A 21,193-nucleotide genomic window follows, 5' to 3' on the forward strand; every position below is an offset into this window, starting at 1 on the left:
GCATTCATCTGTGAAGTCTGTAGGACTTGAGTGTAAAAGCTATTCACTGCCAGCCTGCTGTTCAACTTACGAAACTGGCTAAATGATGTCTGTCACTTCTGTATTTGATGGAATAATAGTTTCTTGGAAAAAAAAGACAAAATTATACTCTTGTGAGATTGTGATGAGAGGAATATTCGAGAATTGCATTGCAGTAAGCAATTTTTTTGTGGTTGGGCTTATTTTCTCTTTTTTTTTCATGGGATGCTATTTTTGATCAATAAAAATGTCATGAATATTTCATTATTCATAGGAATTTGAGAGGGAGAAGCATGCTCATAGCATATTGCAGTTTCAGTTCATGGAAATCAAAGAAGCTTTGAAGCAAAGAGAAGAAATGCTTGCAGTAAGTAACTTTTTTTTTTAATGGCTTCTTTGATTGGTATGTTCCCAGTTAGCAGTAGGAGTGTAGAAGGTGAGGCATGGAGAATTTTATTCCCTACTCAAGTTTCTCACCTGAAAAAATACTAGTGTTTCAGGCCAAACAGGTTCAGAGCTGACAAACAGAAATAGTACTTCCATAAGTATTATCTGAAGTTGGGCTTCTTTTTTGCCTTGTCCGTAATATGAAATAAGCGGTGTTTCAAACAGCTGTTTGTGGAGATGCAGAGGAAACTGATGGAACTGTCTAACTTTGTTGGAAATCATCTGGTGGATAGTAAGATTGTCTTCAGGAGTGTAGGTTTAGTTGAGATGTCAGAAACTCTGAAACTATGCATGTAGATACTCTTTTACTTTAGCACCTGACTTTTTTCATTCTTTGGCATCACTGCAATCTTAACCTTCTTTGTTAACCTGTTACCTGCTTTCTGTCTTGTTTTGCTCCTGTCTCTCAGGAAATCCAACAGCTGCAACAGAAACAGCAGAGCTATGTCAGGGAAATTTCTGATCTTCAGGAGACAATAGAGTGGAAAGACAAAAAAATAGGGGTAGGACTGTCAACTCCCAAAATCTGTTAAGAGTGGCACTGTCATTCTCCAGATGATCCTGCTTTTGCAAAACCTCATGAATAAAATCCTCCTTAGTGACTTTGCTTGGTGTGGCTGTCTTACTATATTACCAGTGAATTAGCAAATAGCAGATTTTGGTTTTGGCCGGTATTATAAAATCCAAGAAAAACTTAGCAGCTGGTCTGATTTAAAAACCTAGGGTAATTTATTTGCTGTGGTGCACCATTTGTATTTGCCATATTGAGAAAGGAAGTGCTATTTATAATGCAGTTCCATCAGCACCGAATTTTTGCTTATTCACGTTTAATCTGCGGAATGAGCAGAAATTGGAGTGTGATACAGAAGCAATAGAGCTATTTATGGGCTATTGGGATGAAAGTGTCTAACTCTCCCTTGCTTCTAATCCCTTCCCGCCACCCTCTATTAAAGCCAAATGGAAACCCACTCTTAAATAAAAGCATGGTTTTATTTTTTAATGATGAGCACTGAAAGACTTTCTGAATATAGGAGAAAGAAATCTGGCAACATGCCCGCGCTTGTGATATCCAATAACTTGTAATAATTTGAAACTCAAAATTTTCTGATTTTTGTACAGTTCTATTTGTGTATTTATATAGAAATATTGGGGGGGGTTGAGTAGCAAAATAGGCATTTGCACATGGTACATCCCAGTCTAAAGATTACTTATTGGCAGCTTTCAAATTAATTGAAATGTACTGCCCCCGTGATGGTAACCCATGGAATGAAAAGACTATTAAAATCCGCTGGGCCTGCTTTCATGCCATTCTGTCAACACATGGGAATTGCACTATGTCTTCGATGTGCGTGTTAAAGTAATATGGATATGAATTAACTTGTTTAGCAGGTAACAGTGAAAAGTGGATCCTCATTTGAAGGATCCCTAATGAAGGATTGGGCTCTGAATGTCTTTAGTAGGAAACCCTGGTTACTGAATAAGCTGTGCATTTTCTTGGATTTGAAATTTATCTGTGTGTATGTAAACTCAGTCCTTTAATCTGTAAACTTTACCTTTTTCATACATGCCACTTCCATGAATCTCTGAATATCTTAAATCTGCTCATTCTTGTGTACACTGTTTTTTCATGGTCTTTACTTGTCTCCCTTCCTTTCTTCACATCTTCTTGCCCTCTGTCTGTGTTGGGAACTCAGGCTTTAGAGAGGCAGAAAGATTTCTTTGATTCCATAAGGAGTGAGCGGGATGACCTTAGAGATGAAGTGGTTGTGCTGAAGGAGCAACTGAAGGTATGCAAGAGGAATAAAAGAAACTTATATTCGACTGCTGACCTTTTTTCTCCTGTACATTTTTGCAGATAACTTTAATCTAGCTCAGCAGCAAGAGCTCTATTTTCATGTTGCCTTTAAGTGGCTGTTTCAGGAATTTTCTGTATTATAAAGTCCTTCCCCCTAATATTGACCGTGATCCCTTAGTATAGGCTACAGTATTAAGTAGTTGCTTTTGTAGGAGACGCTTCCCTGAGGAACATTTTACGCACCAGATTTATGTTTAAAGCTGGGATCACGTGCTTTCTATCGTAATGGCTACACTGAGAACTGTAATATTCTGTGCTCTTTTCTGACTTCCAGCCATGTTTAATGGAACGATTGAAGCAACTGTTTATTCAGAATATCAAGGACAAGAACACTTGAACAATCCTTCCCTTTCTGAGCAGCAGGCTCTAAAGCATTGCTTTTGCTTCTCCACAGAAACATGGAATAATCCCAGACTCTGACGTAGCCACCAACGGGGAGACATCAGACATTCCTGATAACGAAGGACACTTTGATTCTTCTAAAACTGTTCCAGGCACAACTCAGGCATTAAAGACAGGAGGGGATGGGACACTAGGTAAGTACTGCATATCCTTTCACATCTTTCTGTCTGTCCATTCATTCATCTTTGCTTGGAGTTTGAGCGTTTGTTAGTGGGACAATTAACACATCACGCAGCATGCTACTTGTCAAATCACTTCCTATGCATTTTTCTGCTTAATATTTATTATCACTTCAAGTATGTTGTGCAGTTTCCTGCAAAGGCAGACTTCCATTTCCCATTCAAGGTGACAAAGGACAAGAATACAAATAGTACATTACAGATAAGTAGCAATCATTCAGATTACTATTTAAACCCTGAATTTGAAAATTGTCCCAGAATAGTCCTACTGTTGTTCAATATTTTTCAGCACGTATCTTAAAGAATCAGAAAAAAAGCATTTTAGTTTCCAATAAAGATCTTGTATGTTGGTTCATTTATATACCTGAGAACTGTAAATGTCTGCTGAACAACAGTGCTGGGCACTGTGGAAACACACTAACGTATGAATTCATTGTTCTTGGTATCCTGTACTATTGAGCAGTTAATATTAACACTTCAACATTTTTACTTGTTGTAACAGGATTAACGCTGTTAAATTCAAAGAATATAACTCTGAGATGGATAGTGTTAGGAAGGAGAAATCTGGTTGGCAAAAACATTCTTCTTATGCAGTTGTGATGAATGGCCACTCAGAGAACTTTTATGCTAGTAGAAGGAAAGGAAATAATAGATTTTTTTTTTCCTCCTGTTTTTGTTCTAAATGAACATACTAATAAATAGCAACAGGCAGCCAACTGTTGCAAGTGCAAGTTATCTTGCTTTTAGCTGTTGGCTGCTTTTTCCTCACTCAGTTTTTGTGTGGAAACAATCTGGAACACCAAAATCAAGGTAAGGGTATATTTTTAAATGTAATACATTTTCTGTCTCTCCTTACTCTGTTGTTTTTGGAAACAGGTACAACATAGACCTAAAAGCTAACTGCTGAAACAACAAACACTGTTGTTCTAATACCTGTTGCTTCTAAATATAAGTTGAAGAAAAACTGTTACAAAAAAACCCAACCCAAAACCACAGAAGTCCCCCCATCCCTTTGGGTGGATGACGTGGCTGTAAGGAGTGCTAAGTACCTGAGCTTTGGTCTGTGTTGGTAATGTTAAGCAGCTGAACCATTTGCTTGCCAATCAGATTTTACATTCAGTGTTTGTCATATACACTGATGATGCCTGTTTGATACTTAGGAGTAAAATATTACTGAATAACCCTTGATTACTTCATTATAATGGCATCAGACACACTCTTGCATGCAGAGAGTGGTGTTAGGGTTAAAGTTGTAGAGAATATTGTTGAGAAAAAATAATCTTTACTGTTAGTGTTACATCTGCAAGTATTACTGTTAAATTGCACTGCTTGAAACAGTTGTTCTCATCTACAAAAGCTGTAATTCACGCAGCTAAGAGCATAAATCTTTTACTTTACAAAAACACAAGCCAGCACCAGAGACTTCTTGCTTTGAGAGGGTGGTGGTGAATTTCACTGATCAAAAGCCCCGGACCCTTACTAATTCAATTGCTGCTTTGCCTCACATAATTGGCAAAAGCTGATCTTTTATTAACCTATTCTTTGATTCATTCTCTTTCGGGTTTTAAGTGGGGAGGTAAGTGCTATGGTGTGGTCCCTTCAATTTTCTCAATGGTCTTTTAGGCAAAGCCAATGAAGTGGACATGAAAAATGAGATTTTGGAGGATATGGGGAAAAGAGAAATCTTGCAGAATACTGAGCGTGAGGAACACAAAGAGGAGTCTGAGGAGCAGGAAGTACAGACATTGCATGCTGATGAAAATGCAAAGGCAGAAAAAATGGTTGAAGAACGTGATGCCCTGTCAACAGTGATGTTACCAGGTAGTAGGTTTACAGAACAAATTCAAAGCCTTACAGAACATGTATCAGGGAGCGCTTCTTCAAATGATGATAGTGACACAGATGATTTGAGAAAGGAGACCGAGTCTGCAGGCACAGCAGTCCAACAGCCTGTTAGTACAGAGGCTGAACACCATGACTTAAATGCAAGGACAAATCAGAACTCGGAGGTGGGCTCTCTGCAAGGTCATCAGATTTTTGAGACTCCTCAGGAAATGCCTAGTGTCTTAGGTACAGAGCATGAACTGGAAAAAGCTGCACCCGAACAGGAAGAACGAGAGGATCTTAAAACTAGCCATGGCCTGAGTGATAATGAAATGGATCAGGAAGCCAACATTACAAGTGAGAGCTGTGAGTTGGTTTCTAACCAGGCAGGGCTACCAGAGGTTGCAGTAGCAGGCTTGCTTAGTGAAGAGGTAAATGTGAAGAGTCACGCTGAGGGACTCCGGCACTCAGAAGAAAGTGCTGAAAACAAGGTTACAAATGTCTTGGAGGAAAAGCTTGTTGAAAGCAAAGACTGCACTGATGGAAGAATTGATAAAACAGGAGGTGATAAAGCTGAAGAAGAAAATGAGGTTGGGAACGCAGTTCAGGGTCAGATGAGGGAAACAGAGCCTGTGGGTATGGAGGGGACGGAGTCATGTGAAAGTGGTGTCCCAGCAGATGCAAGTGAAAGGGAAGGTGGAGGAGATCAGGTATGCATCCAACCAGTTTCTTCAGAGGATAGTCCTTCAGCATCATCGGAGGAAGAAAATATGCAAGATAAAACTGAACTTGAAAATGCTATGGAGGAGAAGGATGGACAGAAGGAAGTATTAATAGAAGAGTTGGAGATGTGTTCAGATTCTGCAGAAACAGGCGAGCAAGATAAGGCATCTGTGGATGCTGGAGACTGTATTACTGAGGTAAAAGGAAGTGTGCTGCAGCAGGCAGAGCCAGACACAGACGTTGGGAAAGAGGTGACAACTCAGGAAACCAGTTTAGAGCCAAGTCTTTTAGAAGACGAAATTCGGGAGTCAGAAGTGGAAATAGAGGATGAGTCTGGGAAAGGAAAGGAAAGTAGGACAGAATGGGTAGAAGATTTAAAGCCAACGGTAGAAGTTCAAATAGTTCAGTGTAGTGAAGAAGCAACAGGTGATACAGTGGAAGAGAAAAATACTCCTTTAGAAAGCGAAGTGCAGAATGTAGTTAAACAAGAGGAAGGTGAATCTAAACAGGAGCCAACTGTAGATGTAAGTATAACTACTGAAAACAAAGTTCATAAAGAAACACTGAAAGAAAATGAGAAAGAGCTAGAGCTTGCATACCACCATGGTGGTGGAGTTGCTTCTGAGGAAGGTGCAAATAATTCCCTGGCACAGAAAGCTGAGCAGGATGAAAATGTTAGTGAACAAGTTAAATTGGAGAGTCAAGCAGAGGAAAGACTGGAAGATGATGGCGATGCATTTGATTTTGATGAGGAGTCAAAACAGATACTAGAAACTGATGAAAAATGTGATGGAGAGAAAACTGATACACAGAAAGGAGAGGGTGATGGAGCAAATGGTGCTGTTGGAAAAACTGCCCAAACAGATGAAGCTGGAGAAAGAACAGGCAAAATAGAAACCGAAGACTCCTTGACTGAAGATGACAGCTTGCAGCATAAAAAAGGAGATGAGCCTGAAGAAACAGGGTGCTTGCAAGGGGAATTGTCATGGAAAACTGATGAGAAGACTGATGTGATGGAAGATGAAATCAAAGCATCAGATTCTAATACAGTGGAAAAAATACCAGATGAAAATGGTTTTGAACAGGATTTGGAAAGTGCTGGCAATAACAGGGATGAAAGCAAGGAGGATTTGCAAGGTGGTAGAAGGAGTAAGGGTAAATCCAGAGATGAGTGTACGATATCATAAGTTCAAAATCTCAAGACTACATGAGTTACATGCCATTTGATCAGCCCCAGTACAGAAGCATGCGTTTTGCACAATACATCAGACCTTAGGAATACTCTTAAGGTTTATTCTTTATAGGTAACTCTCATAATACAATGTTACATAAATGGTAATGATGCAGGTATTAAGTTTTTCGCTGACGTACCTAGCCACAAGAAGTCGTGCGTGGGTTTGGTTTTGCTGTGTCTCAGGTTTAAAGTTTATCACCAAAAGAGCAAGCTTCACAAATCGACTATTCAGACTATCTTGCAATTAAAGTACTTTTAGTGTGGATAACTGCTACTGAGGAGTTTCTATATGAAATTCTTTTTTTCTCTAGCCTAGATGATAGATGTCTCGAATGTACTTAGGCGCATTAGATCTGGAGTAAGTACGTTAACACTTCATGAAGGAACTCAGTAGATCAGCAACACTGATCTGATATTGAAACTTCTTTCTGAATAATTAAAGCCTAGGAACCAATTTATTTTTTTACTCTGGGAAAAAAAGATACTCATTCCACTTCGTGTGTATTTCTAATATGGTCATATTCCAAAATATAGTTAGATCACTGTGAATCTGCTTAGTCTAAACACTTTGGAAGAACAATATACACTTTGAAGAAAGTGCAACATACAGGTCTTAGTTTGCTGAAAGGAATAAATATATACATGTTTACTTCATCTAGGCACTCTGCACCACAATAGGCCTTTTACACCATGTCTTACATGGGTTTTTTACTTTTTCTAAAGAAAGTGTCAATACACATTGAATGTGTGCTTAGGTTTGCTATCAAGTACTGTCTAGCTATGAATATATAAAATAACTATTTTTCCAAGAAGATTTTTTGTTTAAAATTGCATTTCCTTACTGCATTATATTTTTTGCAAACTGTGATTCTGAAGGAATGTTTTTATCTCCAAAAAATTATTTCCTCTTCCTTTCTGGAAAGAAGATAACTGTGCATGTCTTAATTCTTGTTGGATATCAGACCACAGATGATTGTTGTTCTGTATACTAGCCCACGTGCCTTTTAGAAAAGCTGGATTGCTTTGAATTGCTGGCATATATTAGACACTTTGACTCCATTGGTATATTTCTTCTTGCATCTTTGCTAGTGCTTAGGAGGAAGAGCATATTTTGCATAATTAAAAATTCATTTAAAGTTGTTTTAAGCCATGAACACCCCAAGGGAATGCAAGTTGAGGAGTTGGGGTGAGGGGGCTATGGAAGGCTGTATTTGTGTTGATGTTACAAAGTTGATGGTGTACAGACTGCAAAATTTCAAGATGTATATCAAAATGTACTGAGCTGTATCTAATTGAAATAAACATATTTTATACTTTAAATTGCCTGTCCGGAGCACTGTTTATAAACCTGCATAAATATTTATTTAAATTATATAATTTCCAAAACATTTTTCTGCAGCTTTCTTTGTTAAATTTATTGTGTTGTGCTACATAGCTAGAAGAGCTATCTTACTAGGAATGGGCAGCCATGGTGTTTAAGGACCTTTAATATGTGATGGCACCCATAACTGTAAACCTGTAACAGGACTGTAAACCTGTAACTCTTTTCATATGACTTCTCTCCAACTTACAATAGGTCCACTATGCTTTCTGCTTTATTAGCAGTTGTTCTTCTAAGGGTTTGCACTAAATGGTAATCTAAAAAGTCATAGATCTTAAAAGCATCTCCTCTTACTATGTAGCAGTGTTTATTTAAGGATTTGTCTCTGCTATACTCACAACTGTAATATATGATTTAATGTTGAAAGTAAAATTAAATGTGTTTATATTTAAATGTTAAATAGACTTAAATATTTAATTAAATGTGCTTGCCAGGCTTCACCTATATTTGTGGATGGATCTATAAGCAACTCTGAGTTAAATTAGGCACATGCCAGCATTTCCTGTATTTTTCGTACAAGTTTGTTTCTAATAGAAATCCTTCTGGATGGTTGAGGGAATTAATGGTGAGCTGTTTTTAACTAGCTTTTCCACTTCAGAAAACAAAGCATCTGTAAGAGAAGGAAGTCCTTTCTAAAGCCAAGTCACAGAAGGAGAAATAATAACAACTCCAGTCTTAAATAACTGTCCATGTACCAGCTTTTATCCCACAATAACTGGCCTAACTAACTCTCAGTGAAACTAGGGTAGGAGCAGAAACCTGGACAGGCAATGAAGAATAGCTGATGTACTACAAATCCCTTCTTGAACATTAGCTGCTTGGTACCTCTGTTGGCAGCTGGTCCCTGACTTCTGGAATTGGGCAAGTACTGTGAAGGAAGAGGTCATGGTGTTCTTTACTACTTTGGTTTTTGCTTGAGTATATGCACATTGAAGGATAAATCATCTTGAGGATAAAGGGAACTGCTAGATGTTATATTCCAAATTTAATGATTTAAATATTATGTGCCAGCTAGCATTTGAGTGAAATGTGTGCCATGAGAGAGAGAGAGAGGGGGGACAGTGTCTCAGGAGGAATTCCCTAGAAAATGCGTATTTTGTAAAGTTACACAACTGAAAACAGTTTTTGGCATTTTTCCTGCAATATCTAATAGATACAAGATAAGATCTATCTTGTCTCTTTCATTGGTTTTGACTTTCAAAGGCAGCAAAGTATCAAAATCAGTCTTTTCATGAAGTCTAACATGAAACCAAGAAATCATGAGATGAACTAACGTCAGGATTCATATTTGCTGCTATTATGTTACCCGTTTTGTTTTGAGCAGGGACAGTCTGCTGATGTGTGCTGCAGTGAGCACCACTCTCAGTGTGTAAGACTTTTGTCTTTCAGAATAGCTCCATAGCTCCAAATGCTTGCTGGGTTTTCTGTTCAATACCTAGTGGCACGTGGAGCCTGTAGCCCAGGGTTGTGCATTACTGCGAATTCAGAGCTAGCCTGAAATGCTTGCAAAAGCAGTAGCTGAAGAAACTTTTTTTTCCCCTTATTCAGCAAGTAATAGTGAAAGGCCCTGGTCAATATTTCCTTTATTACGGAGAAGAACAGGCCTCCTGTCCCCCTAAAAATCAGTGTTGCAAGCTGGTGTCTTCTAAATCCTATGCTTATTCACTGTCCCAACAGCCTGTCCCAGCAGCATCCCTCTTCTGAGAAAGAGAGGAAGGCATTTTTCAATATTTGTTGCTGTTGTTTTCTTATGATCCAAAATAAATTGACAGATCTGGAGAAGAAGTATTACCCAACCTGCTATTGATCTGACAGCTGGGTTCTTGCAAGCTGTTCTGAATAGCTGCTTGGGGCTGCTGGTGTAATTTCATGGGATGCCTTACCACCCTCCAAGTACAGTGTACCCCTCTCATTTGCATCAGTATTAATTACTTGCTGGGCCACACATCATAGAAATCATTCAGGTTAAAACCAGCTGCTTCCCGCCCCATGCTCCCCTCCAAATAGGTAGAGATGTCAAGGATCTGTGGCAGATTAGGGGACGTTAGGTCAACTGTGCCACTGAAGCAGCACCCTAGTTAGCAATACCTTTAGTCAACTGCATTACTGAGGTGATGAGAATAGTCCTTTGACTTACAAACAGGCCTGTACAATAGCAGAAGACACTGGTACCTACCACCCGCCCTGTCTGTCCTGCTCTCTCCCAGGCCTTCCCAGGGCCCAGCTCCGCGCATCAACCCTCTGTTCAGCTCCTTCGCGTATGTAAGCCATGAATTGGTGCAGTGAGTAGCCTGGGAATCATATTACCGAAGTTAAATTTAAGTGAGATGAATGTCACACTCTTAATTATTCATTGTAGTATCTTTGTATGTGAAATAAAGAAAATGACTTTTACAGATAAGAATTGTAATTAGCTGCTTCATGTGCTAATCCAGTAGATTGCTCTTTCTGCTCATAGTTCTAGAGGCCCTCAAATCCTTGATTTGTTGGAAAAATGTCTCCTCCTAAATGCAAAAATAAGGTGGCTCTGCAGAGAGATCTGTTAAAGCTAAAGTTAAGTTTTCTGTATTAGTGTGGGGTTTTAAGATAAGTGAAACCTAAGAGACCTTCATCTATACATACAGAAAACTTTTCCACATGTATGGCAATTTTAGCAACCTAATTTTTTCTGTGGTCTTGTAAATCCTGCTGCCAGCATGTCATCTGTCCCAGTGGGGTGCACAGATGTCCGTAATGAGGGAAGGGAGAACTGATGGTGAGATCAGATTTGAAGGCTCATCCCAAAATGCTAACATCAGTTTAACATGCAGGGAAAGGGGTTGGGGGAAGCTGATGTGCTTCCTTACTGGAAACTGGAGGAGGTGTCCTTTCTGCTGGCTGGCATATTTCACTTTGCAGCAGTGGTTGTGCTAATGAAAGTTACTTAGCTGTGTGCATGACTAATTTATTTTCAGGATTGTCGTGGTTTAACCTCAGTCGGCAACTGAGCACCACACAGCCACTCAGTCACTCCCCCTGCCCCCCCCCCCCCCCACTTTGGGATGGGGGAGAGAATCAGAAGAGTAACAGTGAGAAAACTAGAAAACTCGTGGGTTGAGATAAAAACAGTTTAATAATTGAAATAGAATAAAATAATAATCATCATAATAATAATACACAAAGCAAGTGATGCACGATGCAGTTGCTTACCACCCGCCAACTGATGCCCAGCCAGTCCCCAAGCAGTGCCCACCCCGGCCAGCTTTCTCCCAGTTTGTGCTGAGCATGACGTCACATGGTATGGAATATCCCTTTGGCCAGTTTGGGTCAGCTGTCCCGGCTGTGCCCCCTCCCAGCTTCTTGTGCACCTCCAGCCTTCTCAGTCGGTAGAGTATGAGAAGCTGAGAAGTCCTTGACTAGTGTAAGCACTACTTAGCAACAACTGAAACACCGGTGTGTTATCAACAGCATTCTCATACTAAATCCAGAACACAGCTCTGTACCAGCTACTAGGAAGAAAATTAACTCTATCCCAGCTGAAACCAGGACAAGGATCGAGGTGGATTATTTGGCCCCTTTGGAGTCAATAAGTTTGGGCTAATTTTGTACTGGCCTAGAGGTTTCCTTCTGCATCAGTCCTTGTTCTCTTTCCAATTCTTAGTAACTTCATTTCTTGATCTCTCCTGACCTGTGACTCCCAATCCTATCTTCAAGTCTGAATATCTCTGACCTTTCTTCTACTGTTTGCTCTCCTTGCTTTCTTCATTGACCTTTATTTTTCTTCCCTTTCTTTCATCTTCTACAAAATTTCTGTCTTAAGCTTCCTTTCCCTCCCATATAGATATGTGAAACTTTTATTATTGTGAAGGGGGTTATACTTGTAAATTTTTGTAACTCTTGGTAGTTTACAAAAATGTGGTTGGTTTGTTTGCTTTTGTTTTATTTTGTTTTTCCATGTCAATGCTCAGGTCTAACAATGTTGAATGTGTTACAAATGGCTAAAAAAAAAAAAAGGATAGGACTTGAGGAGGTTCAAAAGGAATGCATAGAACTGCTGAACGGTGATGTCACTTTAAGGTCTGTATTTGGGTATTGCATCAGAAGCCAAGGTAAAGGTTTTATTCCATGCTCTAGAATGACTGCTGGTATATGGGAACTTGTATACCAGGAAAGGGATGACTTACCACACTGTGACTAGCTAATGGACTGTACGTGTCTGCCGTATGGAGGGACTTCCATTTGAAAACTCCAGTTTTCCCCATTATTTGATTCAATATAGACTCTTTATTCCCTTTACTTTGTGTGTTAACAAGAAAAAATGGTGAACCACAAGACTTTGGCCTGTTTGGGATTTCACAATGAATGAGGACTACAGTGTTGGTATTCTTAAAGCTTTTAAAAAAAATACTTAAGTCAGAATTCACCTGGTAAAGCCCACCAGCCTTTTATCTGCAATTTGTCAATTGCTTTCCTTATGTTTACAACAAGTCCTTTTTCTTGAGTGACCTTTTGGATTTTAACTGTGTAATTAACAGGCCAGGCCTTAGATGTGGAGTTGAGCTCTGAACACCCACTGGCTTAATTCTGCACGGGTGACCGCTTGCTGGCAAGGGAGGGAAACTAAATAAAACTGCAATAAACATACATGTCAAATTTGTGGACTAAGACCTGTCTGAGGTCAATATATCCTCTTCTAATAAGAATATTTGAATGCTACGTTCCAGTGTACTTCTGTTGAGGTGTACCTGAACAAACTAAGGTTGTTAATTAATGAGGTAAAGTAATTTTAGTGATATGAAAATTTGTGAATACCTGCTAAAATGCTTTCACATTTTGCATCCCTTAACAGGAAAGAAAAAACCCAAGTGATTTGGTTACTTACTTCTATTTCTTTTTTCCAGTTGTCTCACTCTGTAGTATGCACTTTCTTAATTAATGCCACACATATCCATGTGCTGATCTGTAGCACTTCCAAGTTCAAGTGTAACACAACAGTTTGTCCAGATTGCCCATCGCCTGCTTGATGTTTGACCAGGAGAATTGACTATGAAGGATTAAAGAGAAAAGAATGTTTTACCAGACTGCTGTGTTTGAAACAGAAATAACTTAATGGGCAAATGTTTTTCTGGTCATAACTGGAGATGACACAAAATGTTATTGCCATGCTGTTTAGTAAAAGAAGTGAAGATTTAAAGTGCTGAGAATGTGCTTAGCAATGATTATAGGTGTTTACAGTATTTTCATTATGTTAAACCATAAAGATTTGTGAGATTTTGTGTTGCAGTTGTGTTTGACCCTAGAGTTCTTGCATGCTAACCTAACGTAGAAGATTAGCCTCTTTGCATGCAGCTGGGTGCTGCTACTGCCGTGACAAGCATGTTCTGTGAGAATGACATAACCTCCCCTGGCTGCAGCCCCTTCCCAGCCCTGTCTGTGGCCTGATTTCCTGTGGTACGTTCATAACTACCTTCATCATTAGTTTCACTAACCTTAACGGTTCGGTCTTGTATCAGATGCACTCTGAAAGGTGCAGCTCAATCAAATCAGCACTGAACTTTCAGTTTTCTCTTTCAGACAGGCTGAAAAAACTCATTGATGAACGAGAATCCTTACTAGACCAGGTAATCACAGGAAAACTGAAATGCTGTGTGTTTACTAAATCTGTGATAAGAATAGTAGAGATTAAAAAAATCAAAATAGCCCTAACATAAGGTATAGAACAGCGGTGCCATTGCCTTTCAGAACACGTGCTGAGTTGTTCTTGCTGAGGACTTACTGCGTTGCTTGCCACTTCATTCTTCCTCTGAAACATTTCTCCTGCGTGTTAACTCAGGACACAGGGCAAGAAAGATAGGACCCAGTGTGCCTGTTCCGTGTTGCTAACCGATCATATTCAGCGTCCTCAGTCACCAAAAACTCCTTCTCCAGGACTATTTCTGAAAAATAATACTTCAGATTGGCCAAGCCCAAGGGAAAAACTAATATGGTTCAGAAATTGTAGAGGCAAATTTTATCTCTAAGAGTAAGCCTTCCCAATTGCTGGGTCTGTGGCAATAGGCCATTCGGAAAGAAACGCCAGAGGAATTACAGTAGATGGGTAAATAGCAATTTAAGTAATTATTGCTGGTACCGTGATATTCCATAGCAGATATAAAGCCTTTTCAAAAAAATTTTAGCTGATCTGTTTCTCTGCAGGATGCTCTATGCTTTCATTTATGGACTATATCCTTGGCCTTGAGACATCACACACAACCAACCACAGTTTTGGGTTTTTAAGAATGTTTCACATGAATGTGCCTACAGACCATTTATGGCTTTTCTAATAAAGCAGTCTCCTTCCACTCGTTATGTTTGGTCCTGAGTTTATGCGTAAGCGCTGATACTTAAAATATCATGAGTCATTTGTCAAAAGAATTTCTAGGAAATTATTTTGTAACAGAAGACTTTTGGAATTTAGGTTTAAAAAAATATAATTTGTTTTATAATACTTGAGTGAATTTGAGTACTAAGCCACAATTTTCCCTTACTGATTTTAATAACTAATTATTTTATGTCCTTCAGGTTAAAAAATTAAAGGGACAACTGGAAGAAAAGCAAAAGAATGGCAAGATGGAAAATATACAGTCAGAAGATGAAGTTCTAGAAAATGGGACAGATATGCACATGATTGACCTCCAAAGTGAGCTGCATTTTGATTTTAAGAGAACTTTTGTGTCCTGCATGTGAGCAAGAAAATGTATCTGTACAGTACCACACGGCTCTAAGTAAAAATGAGCCTTCAGTTCTAAGGGAGCTTCAAACTGGGAGCCAGCCATGCACCTCTACTAGAGGTGAGGGAACAATTATCCTTTGTTTGAACAAGATTGCAATTGGAAATCTCCCTTACGTTCCCCAAGAGAGCTGTGCTCGAGTTCCTGGTTAATTCTGCTTTGAGTGGTCGAAAGGGAATCAGGCAAGACTGGGAGTAGCTCCTATCTGCTGGGCACTGAATGGGGCTAGCTGCCAGCTCTGATGTAGGAGAAAACTTTTTTGGCAGACAGCATTTGCTACTTTACCGCTGCCCCAGGCAGATTCCTGTAGCATGGAAATTTTATGACAGACTTGTTAGAAGACGCTGTTGACACTTGTTCTGACATCTCTGATAAATCTGCAATTCTTTTAGGAGATGCCAACAGACAGATCAGTGATCTCAAATTTAAACTAGCAAAATCTGAGCAAGAGATAACAGCATTGGAGCAGAATGTAAGTTTCTGACTTGTTCTGTTTGTTTAGGCATGGTGAGAATGCAAAGAGAAGGTGTATTTTATTCTATGATAAATCATGATTACTGTGATTGTCCCTTAAAATAAGAAGCAGGAGTGTTGGAGCATCAGGACTACTGCACTTAAGTCAGAAAGACTAAAATGCTTTCATTTATGTATGGGGAAGAGTGAATATATTACTCATCTTTACTAAAGGGAAAATGTGCAAAGACAAAGGTATATTGAGAGCACTTACTGAACTCTCCAGAACGCTTTCTTATGCCTAGCTATCGACAATTCTTAAATGGCTTCTGGCATATGATGTAGAATATATGGATTTTATACAAGACTGTTCAATTTTGCCTGTCTGCTCTTGTCCAGAGTATGTCAGCGATACTCTTGCTAAGATAAATTTAGTCAATGGACTGTCCTTCTGTTGCTGGAAGCATGTTGAATATGGGTATGTATAAAAGTTCTGAAGTAAGTTATCATGGCCAGGCTTCCTTGGTATATTTTTTTTTTCCCCCTCAAAATATGCCTTTTTTTATTAAAGGAAAGTGAGCATCTCTCTGGTTATTGCTTAACTACTAGTGGAAGAGTGAAGCTTCAGAGTAACTTCTTGGTACAGCTTTTAATTCAGAAAGTTTGCCTTCACCTTAGGTAATACGATTGGAAGGTCAAGTAGCTCGATACAGAACTGCTGCTGAAAATGCTGAAAGAGTAGAAGATGAACTGAAAGCAGAGAAACGCAAACTACAGAGAGAGGTAACTAAATGCAAACTGTCCTAGTCAGCCTGCACCGCATGGGGGAGACCTGTCTGTCTGGTGCATTTTAGAGGAGGAACTACCCTTCTTGGTAGACCAAAGAATAGATGTCTACTTTTTTTATTGCTTTAGTTATTAGTTCTAAATGTTTAACCAAACTTTCAGCACTCGGACTGGAGTAACAGTCACAACTGTGAACTCCCGCTGTCTTTTCACCATTCCTTCTTAAACTGACTTGCAATACCTTGCTTTGTACCAGAGTCCCAGAGTCGGTTCTCTGGAGCAAATTCAAGTTCTACTTGTACAACTTGAATCTAGAAGCAGCCTTCAAATGCTCTGGTTTGCATGCTACTTTGCAGCTGTGAGTGTTCACGTGGTTCGACATTCATCAAGCTGAAGAACTCCTATTTCTACTTTGCTGTCCTTGTCCTTTGTTGTACCTGAAGACTCATTACTTTGGGTGTTACAAATTCTAAGTTTGTAAATACAAATCACTGGTCTTTTTAGAACACGTGATTCAGAAATTACAGCAATAGAAAGCTGGAAATCCTGCTGTAAGGTTAATTTGGGCGCTTCATTATTTAAGCAGAGTGCCACACCTTACCAGGAATGACAGTCTAAACTTTCAAGCTTTGGAGCCTAAACTTGAGTGCTAAATGGATGTGAATCGTTCTTATTGAGCCTGTTTTTCTTGCTCTGTCCATCTGTTTATACCCGTTTGCTGTAGTGTGTCCATCTGCAGACTCTGTCCATGTTTCTCTCTCTTAAAACGCTGCATCTTCAAGCTGTCTGTAATTTTGACCTTATTGGTCTTACCAAACTTCATGTGCTCTCCAAGTAGCTGCTACAACCAGCTTACATACGTTTGTCAGCTTCTTTCACACCTGCCTCCTGATTTTTGTTCAATGTGGCTCTTTGCTTTTTCTAAACACTCCTTCTGCTCTGTTGCCTATAAATGTTGCTCTGTGCAGTCCACGTCTCTCTCCCTACCCCCATCCCATGGTGGATTTTATGGAGAACTAAGGCACCAAAGTCACGGCTGTGGCTGTAGTTCCGGGAACCAGAAGCACGAAAGCCAGGCAGTGAGACAGACGTATGTCACCCAGCAGGTATCTTTGAGCATCTGAAGTTGAGGCAAACTCTGAGCCATTTGTTCAACATTCTGTAAATACCTTGGATTCTTGGTACCGTGCTTAGAAAATATCTGTGTGTGTGGCCTTCAAAGCAGTTACACAACACTTAATTTTAACTCCGCTAACAGGAATTTTCAACTGCTTTATCTTGGAAGGAAATTCCAGCAATATGGTCAGTTAGTGTTGGTAACTACAAACCTTGCTTTATCTTTGGAAAGGGAAAACTCTGCAAAAGTTACAGGGTTTTTTTTCTGCTTCCTTCCTTCAGCTTCGCTCAGCATTGGATAAAACCGAAGAACTTGAAGTCAGCAACGGTCATCTAGTAAAACGCTTGGAGAAGATGAAAGCCAACCGCAGTGCTTTACTGTCTCAGCAATAATCACCACCTTCTGATGGAAACTACTACTACTTGACAGAATCAGAACAACATTGCAGATGCTTCTGTTTCTTGCTGTCCGGGATGCTTTGTGTCATGCCTTCTGAGAACAGACAACCCCAACATTTGCTACGTGCCACCCAGTTGTGGTTCTCTCTACGCAGATTCAAACCTACTGCACTATATACATAGGAGTAGCTGATCCAAATGGCTGTGCCTGCGAGGGCCCTTCTACACTGTTCTTTGGGTACATTTGAAGTACGATATCCGTCTACCATATAAGAAGCACATCGGGCGTCGTGTTAAGTTCTCCATCCAGAAGGCACAGCAGCCATTTATTGCCATTTAAAATGGCATTCAAAGAAAACACTTTAACTGGACTGGAATTTTGTGTCTTGCTGAAAATTTAAAAAAAAACCACTGTAAGTTTTGGACTTTCTCATGACAGTATCTGTAATTTAGTGACTTACGGTAAAGTTATTCATAGTAGGTTTTTCATTTACAGATCACTGTGGAACCACAAGCCATTACAAAGCAAAACTCCTTCAGTGGATACCATGGAAGAAGATGGTCTTGGAAGCAAAAGTGACCTTAAATGACTTTGCCAATAAAACAAAGGTGTTTGGAGGGATTTTTGCACCAGTTGAATCATAGGACTATTTTATTTCAGGGTAAACAGGCAATAGCTTCATTGAATTTTCAACTTTTATTTGTATTATTTAATCCCTGCTCTTGGAATGGAAGTAAACTACTTTAAAAGGATGTAAAGTTGCATTAATAAACCAGCATAAGGCCGTGTTTTAGGAAATGGTGGGTTTTGCACTTAGATCACTCACTTCGGTGCATTTGTCAAAGCAAGTGTCATTTGCTTAAACAAAGTATGTAATGGGTTTTTTACATCAGAAACTATCTACTGGTCCATGAACTACTAGGAAACTACGCCGCTACAAAATACAAGTCTAATTTTTACAAAAGTAACTGATAAGTAAAGAAGCACTTTAGAAAATATTACTGCCTATGGTTTTTCTACAAATACAGAAGTAGCGAATTATTTCCTTCTAAGGTTATTGTAAAGGTTTTCCACTTTTCATGAAAAATAACATAACCAATTGAAATGTTGCAGGCAGTTTATTATACGCAACTAGCACTACAGCTCTGGTGTATTGGAAATTATTCTGAATGTACTACTCAAAGGAGAACAGCAGTTACCTGAAGAATAAAGCTGTCCTTCCCCTTTCAGCCCTAAAAGAAAAGCTTGCGAGTAAGGCAGGCAACCAGTCCCTTCGGAACCTGCTCATGCTATGAAGCAGCATCTCCTGTTCGACAGGAGCAACCTTCTGTCGATGCTGACTGCCTCAATAGATAGGGTTCTATCAAGCCAAATCCAGACCCGGGAGACCCTTTCTTCTTAACTTGGTCTTCAGGCTCTCCGGTTCCCCTAGCCTCTTCCTCGCAGACTGGAGGTTAGAGTATAAACCGCTGCTATTTTCAATGTTAAGGGGATCGCTGGTATCTTCTTAGAGCACCTTCACAAATTAAATAAACCAAAAACAGTGTCTGAATGTGTTTCTCTGGTTTGGCTAGAAAATAACACCTTTCTCTTCATCTCTTCTGAGTGTACCCAGAAATTTAGGAATGAAGTGCTGAAATCAATATTCCAGGAAAACGATGAAGAAGGCTTTTTTGGTGCCCCTGGGGAAATAAGTATGTCCTTGTTGATCAAATGTGGTGGAACGTGGGGATTAAAGGATTCTTTTAAATGAAATTTCCACTCCAGCTAGGGCTTTGGGTTCTCTTGCTTGTTTTGTTTTGTTTTTGAGAGGAACATTCAGGTACAGAGCCAGGTTTCTTGTGGAATACCTCAAAATCGCTGTGGATACCAATTTACAATTGACTTGTGTGGTTGACTTGTGTAATTTCTGGTGTACAAAGCCTCTGGGGCCTAAAAAATAAACTAAGGGTTTTTCCAGAATGCAAACAAATGTGCTAAATACAACATCTTACTAACTGATGATAAGGTGTGTGTGATTGCCACTGGTCATCTTTTTATTTGTGGTAGCGGTGAAAACTGTCTCTCCTGGCAAGATTGAGGAGAAACAGCCGAGCAACTAAGCATTCGTCCAAAAGGCTAAAAATAATATTTTGCTCATCAAGAAGTGATGTGTGTATTATTTTGAAGTAGATTGCATCTTGCACCCCATAAGCATTAACCTCATGACGGAAATCAGATGTGTATTTCAACCTGGATATGCTCTTAGTAAAAATCTGTGCGTGTGATAAAGTAGCTGAATGTTGAAGCCACGTTTTTTTCCCCCTTAACTTTCAGTATGACTTAGCTTTAGAATAAGGGAAGAAAAAGTAGTGGCTGGTTTACTGCAAACTGGTTTACGTTTTCTTGTGAAGACTGTACAACAACAGGGCTTTGAATGGCAATAATAGCACATGCCCCGGTCCTTTTAATTGAGCTCCAACCAGGAGAGCCTCTGTACGCAGCCCGCTGATTCAGAGTGGAGCCGAGGTGGTGGCAGCCTGGCGAGGAACGGCTCCTGGGGGAACCAGGACGGGTTTTCCTAGAATTTGTATTTTAAATTGCTATCCTTTGTTTTCTTTTTAAATGTTAAATAATTTTGTTTGCAAATGGAATGTTACCCGAAATGTTTTTTTGTTTGTTTTTTGAAATCCAATCTGTTAGGAGATACGAGCGTGGAAAAGGAAATTCATTAGCAGAACTCGCCAATAAAAATGTCACTTGTTTGGGTAGTTTTTATGGAGTGGTCTGTCATGATGATGTTACTGGTAAAAGTTCTCTCGGAAAATACAGACTTTTTGGATGATGCTGGTGTAATGGGTTCATTTTCCTTTCTCATGTATTGCTGCAGACACAAACATGAGCAATACCTGTTGTAAAATGTATAAAAGCAGGGGCTTGCGTGAGTAAGGGCACTGATGGTGAGACATACCCCCAAATACTAACATTTTTAATGGCAGGGTGCACTTGGGGAGGCGGGCGGACAGGGACAGTGTCCCATCAGAAGTTTGAATGGGATTCACTCTCCACTTAATGTATTTATGGTGAACATACAGGTAACCCACATAGTAACGTTCAATAGAAGAATCCTTCACAATAGGAGGCAACTAGGTTCATCAAAACCATGTCAATTTTAAATTTCATCTGGCATTGTCACACAGTGGTCACTTGCATGAAATATGTTGGGAGGAGGTTAGTGCTTGTCTGTGCTTTTTTAAATGCTCTGAGTTTTATGGGTTTGAGGGTTAGTTTGTTTTGCACACTTTATTTAAAAAACTTTACGTGTAGTGTTTAAAAGGAGGAGTAAGGGCTAGAACCAACCTTGTAAATTGTAATCGTAACATTTATGATCGGTAACCTGCGTAGCAGAAACTGGTATTTACGGCGTGACGTCCCCCAGTTCACTGCATTTGTTTCCACTGCCTGTAATACGCTCCTTCAGACAGAAAGCCTTCCAGCTGCTGGTAGGTTTTAATAATCGTACAAGCAGACGCGCTGCTGTCTCCGGCAGACTGCGGTTTGGTCTTTCTGTGCTAAGCCTTGGGAGAACCCCGCCTGGCCGTGACGGAGGAGGAGAAGGGCCCAACCGCCTCTGAGGTGACACGGTC

The 21,193-nt window shown here is 39.7% G+C and overlaps 1 protein-coding gene across 6 annotated transcripts in view; it reads left to right on the forward strand.

The window, feature by feature from the left end:
* Positions 1-20,390, forward strand: part of LRRFIP1 (leucine rich repeat (in FLII) interacting protein 1) — a 119,544-nt gene extending 99,154 nt beyond the window's left edge. For 3 of the 6 annotated variants that reach the window (XM_009329633.1, XM_009329631.1, XM_009329630.1), the window contains 5 exons: positions 293-385; positions 876-968; positions 2,160-2,252; positions 2,715-2,856; positions 4,525-7,987. In XM_009329633.1, coding sequence (XP_009327908.1) covers positions 293-385; positions 876-968; positions 2,160-2,252; positions 2,715-2,856; positions 4,525-6,635 — 2,532 coding nt within the window. In that variant the 3' untranslated portion in view covers positions 6,636-7,987. Of the gene's footprint in view, positions 1-292; positions 386-875; positions 969-2,159; positions 2,253-2,714; positions 2,857-4,524; positions 7,988-13,616; positions 13,664-14,603; positions 14,722-15,204; positions 15,285-15,943; positions 16,049-17,449 lie in introns of those variants that run through there. The other 3 variants (XM_009329634.1, XM_009329635.1, XM_009329632.1) reach the window with 2 other exon arrangements.
* Positions 20,391-21,193: the final 803 nt, after the last annotated feature.

This window comes from Pygoscelis adeliae, unplaced genomic scaffold, assembly GCF_000699105.1.
Source record: "Pygoscelis adeliae isolate BGI_AS28 unplaced genomic scaffold, ASM69910v1 Scaffold7, whole genome shotgun sequence".
In the NCBI taxonomy this organism is placed as follows: Eukaryota; Metazoa; Chordata; class Aves; order Sphenisciformes; family Spheniscidae; genus Pygoscelis; species Pygoscelis adeliae.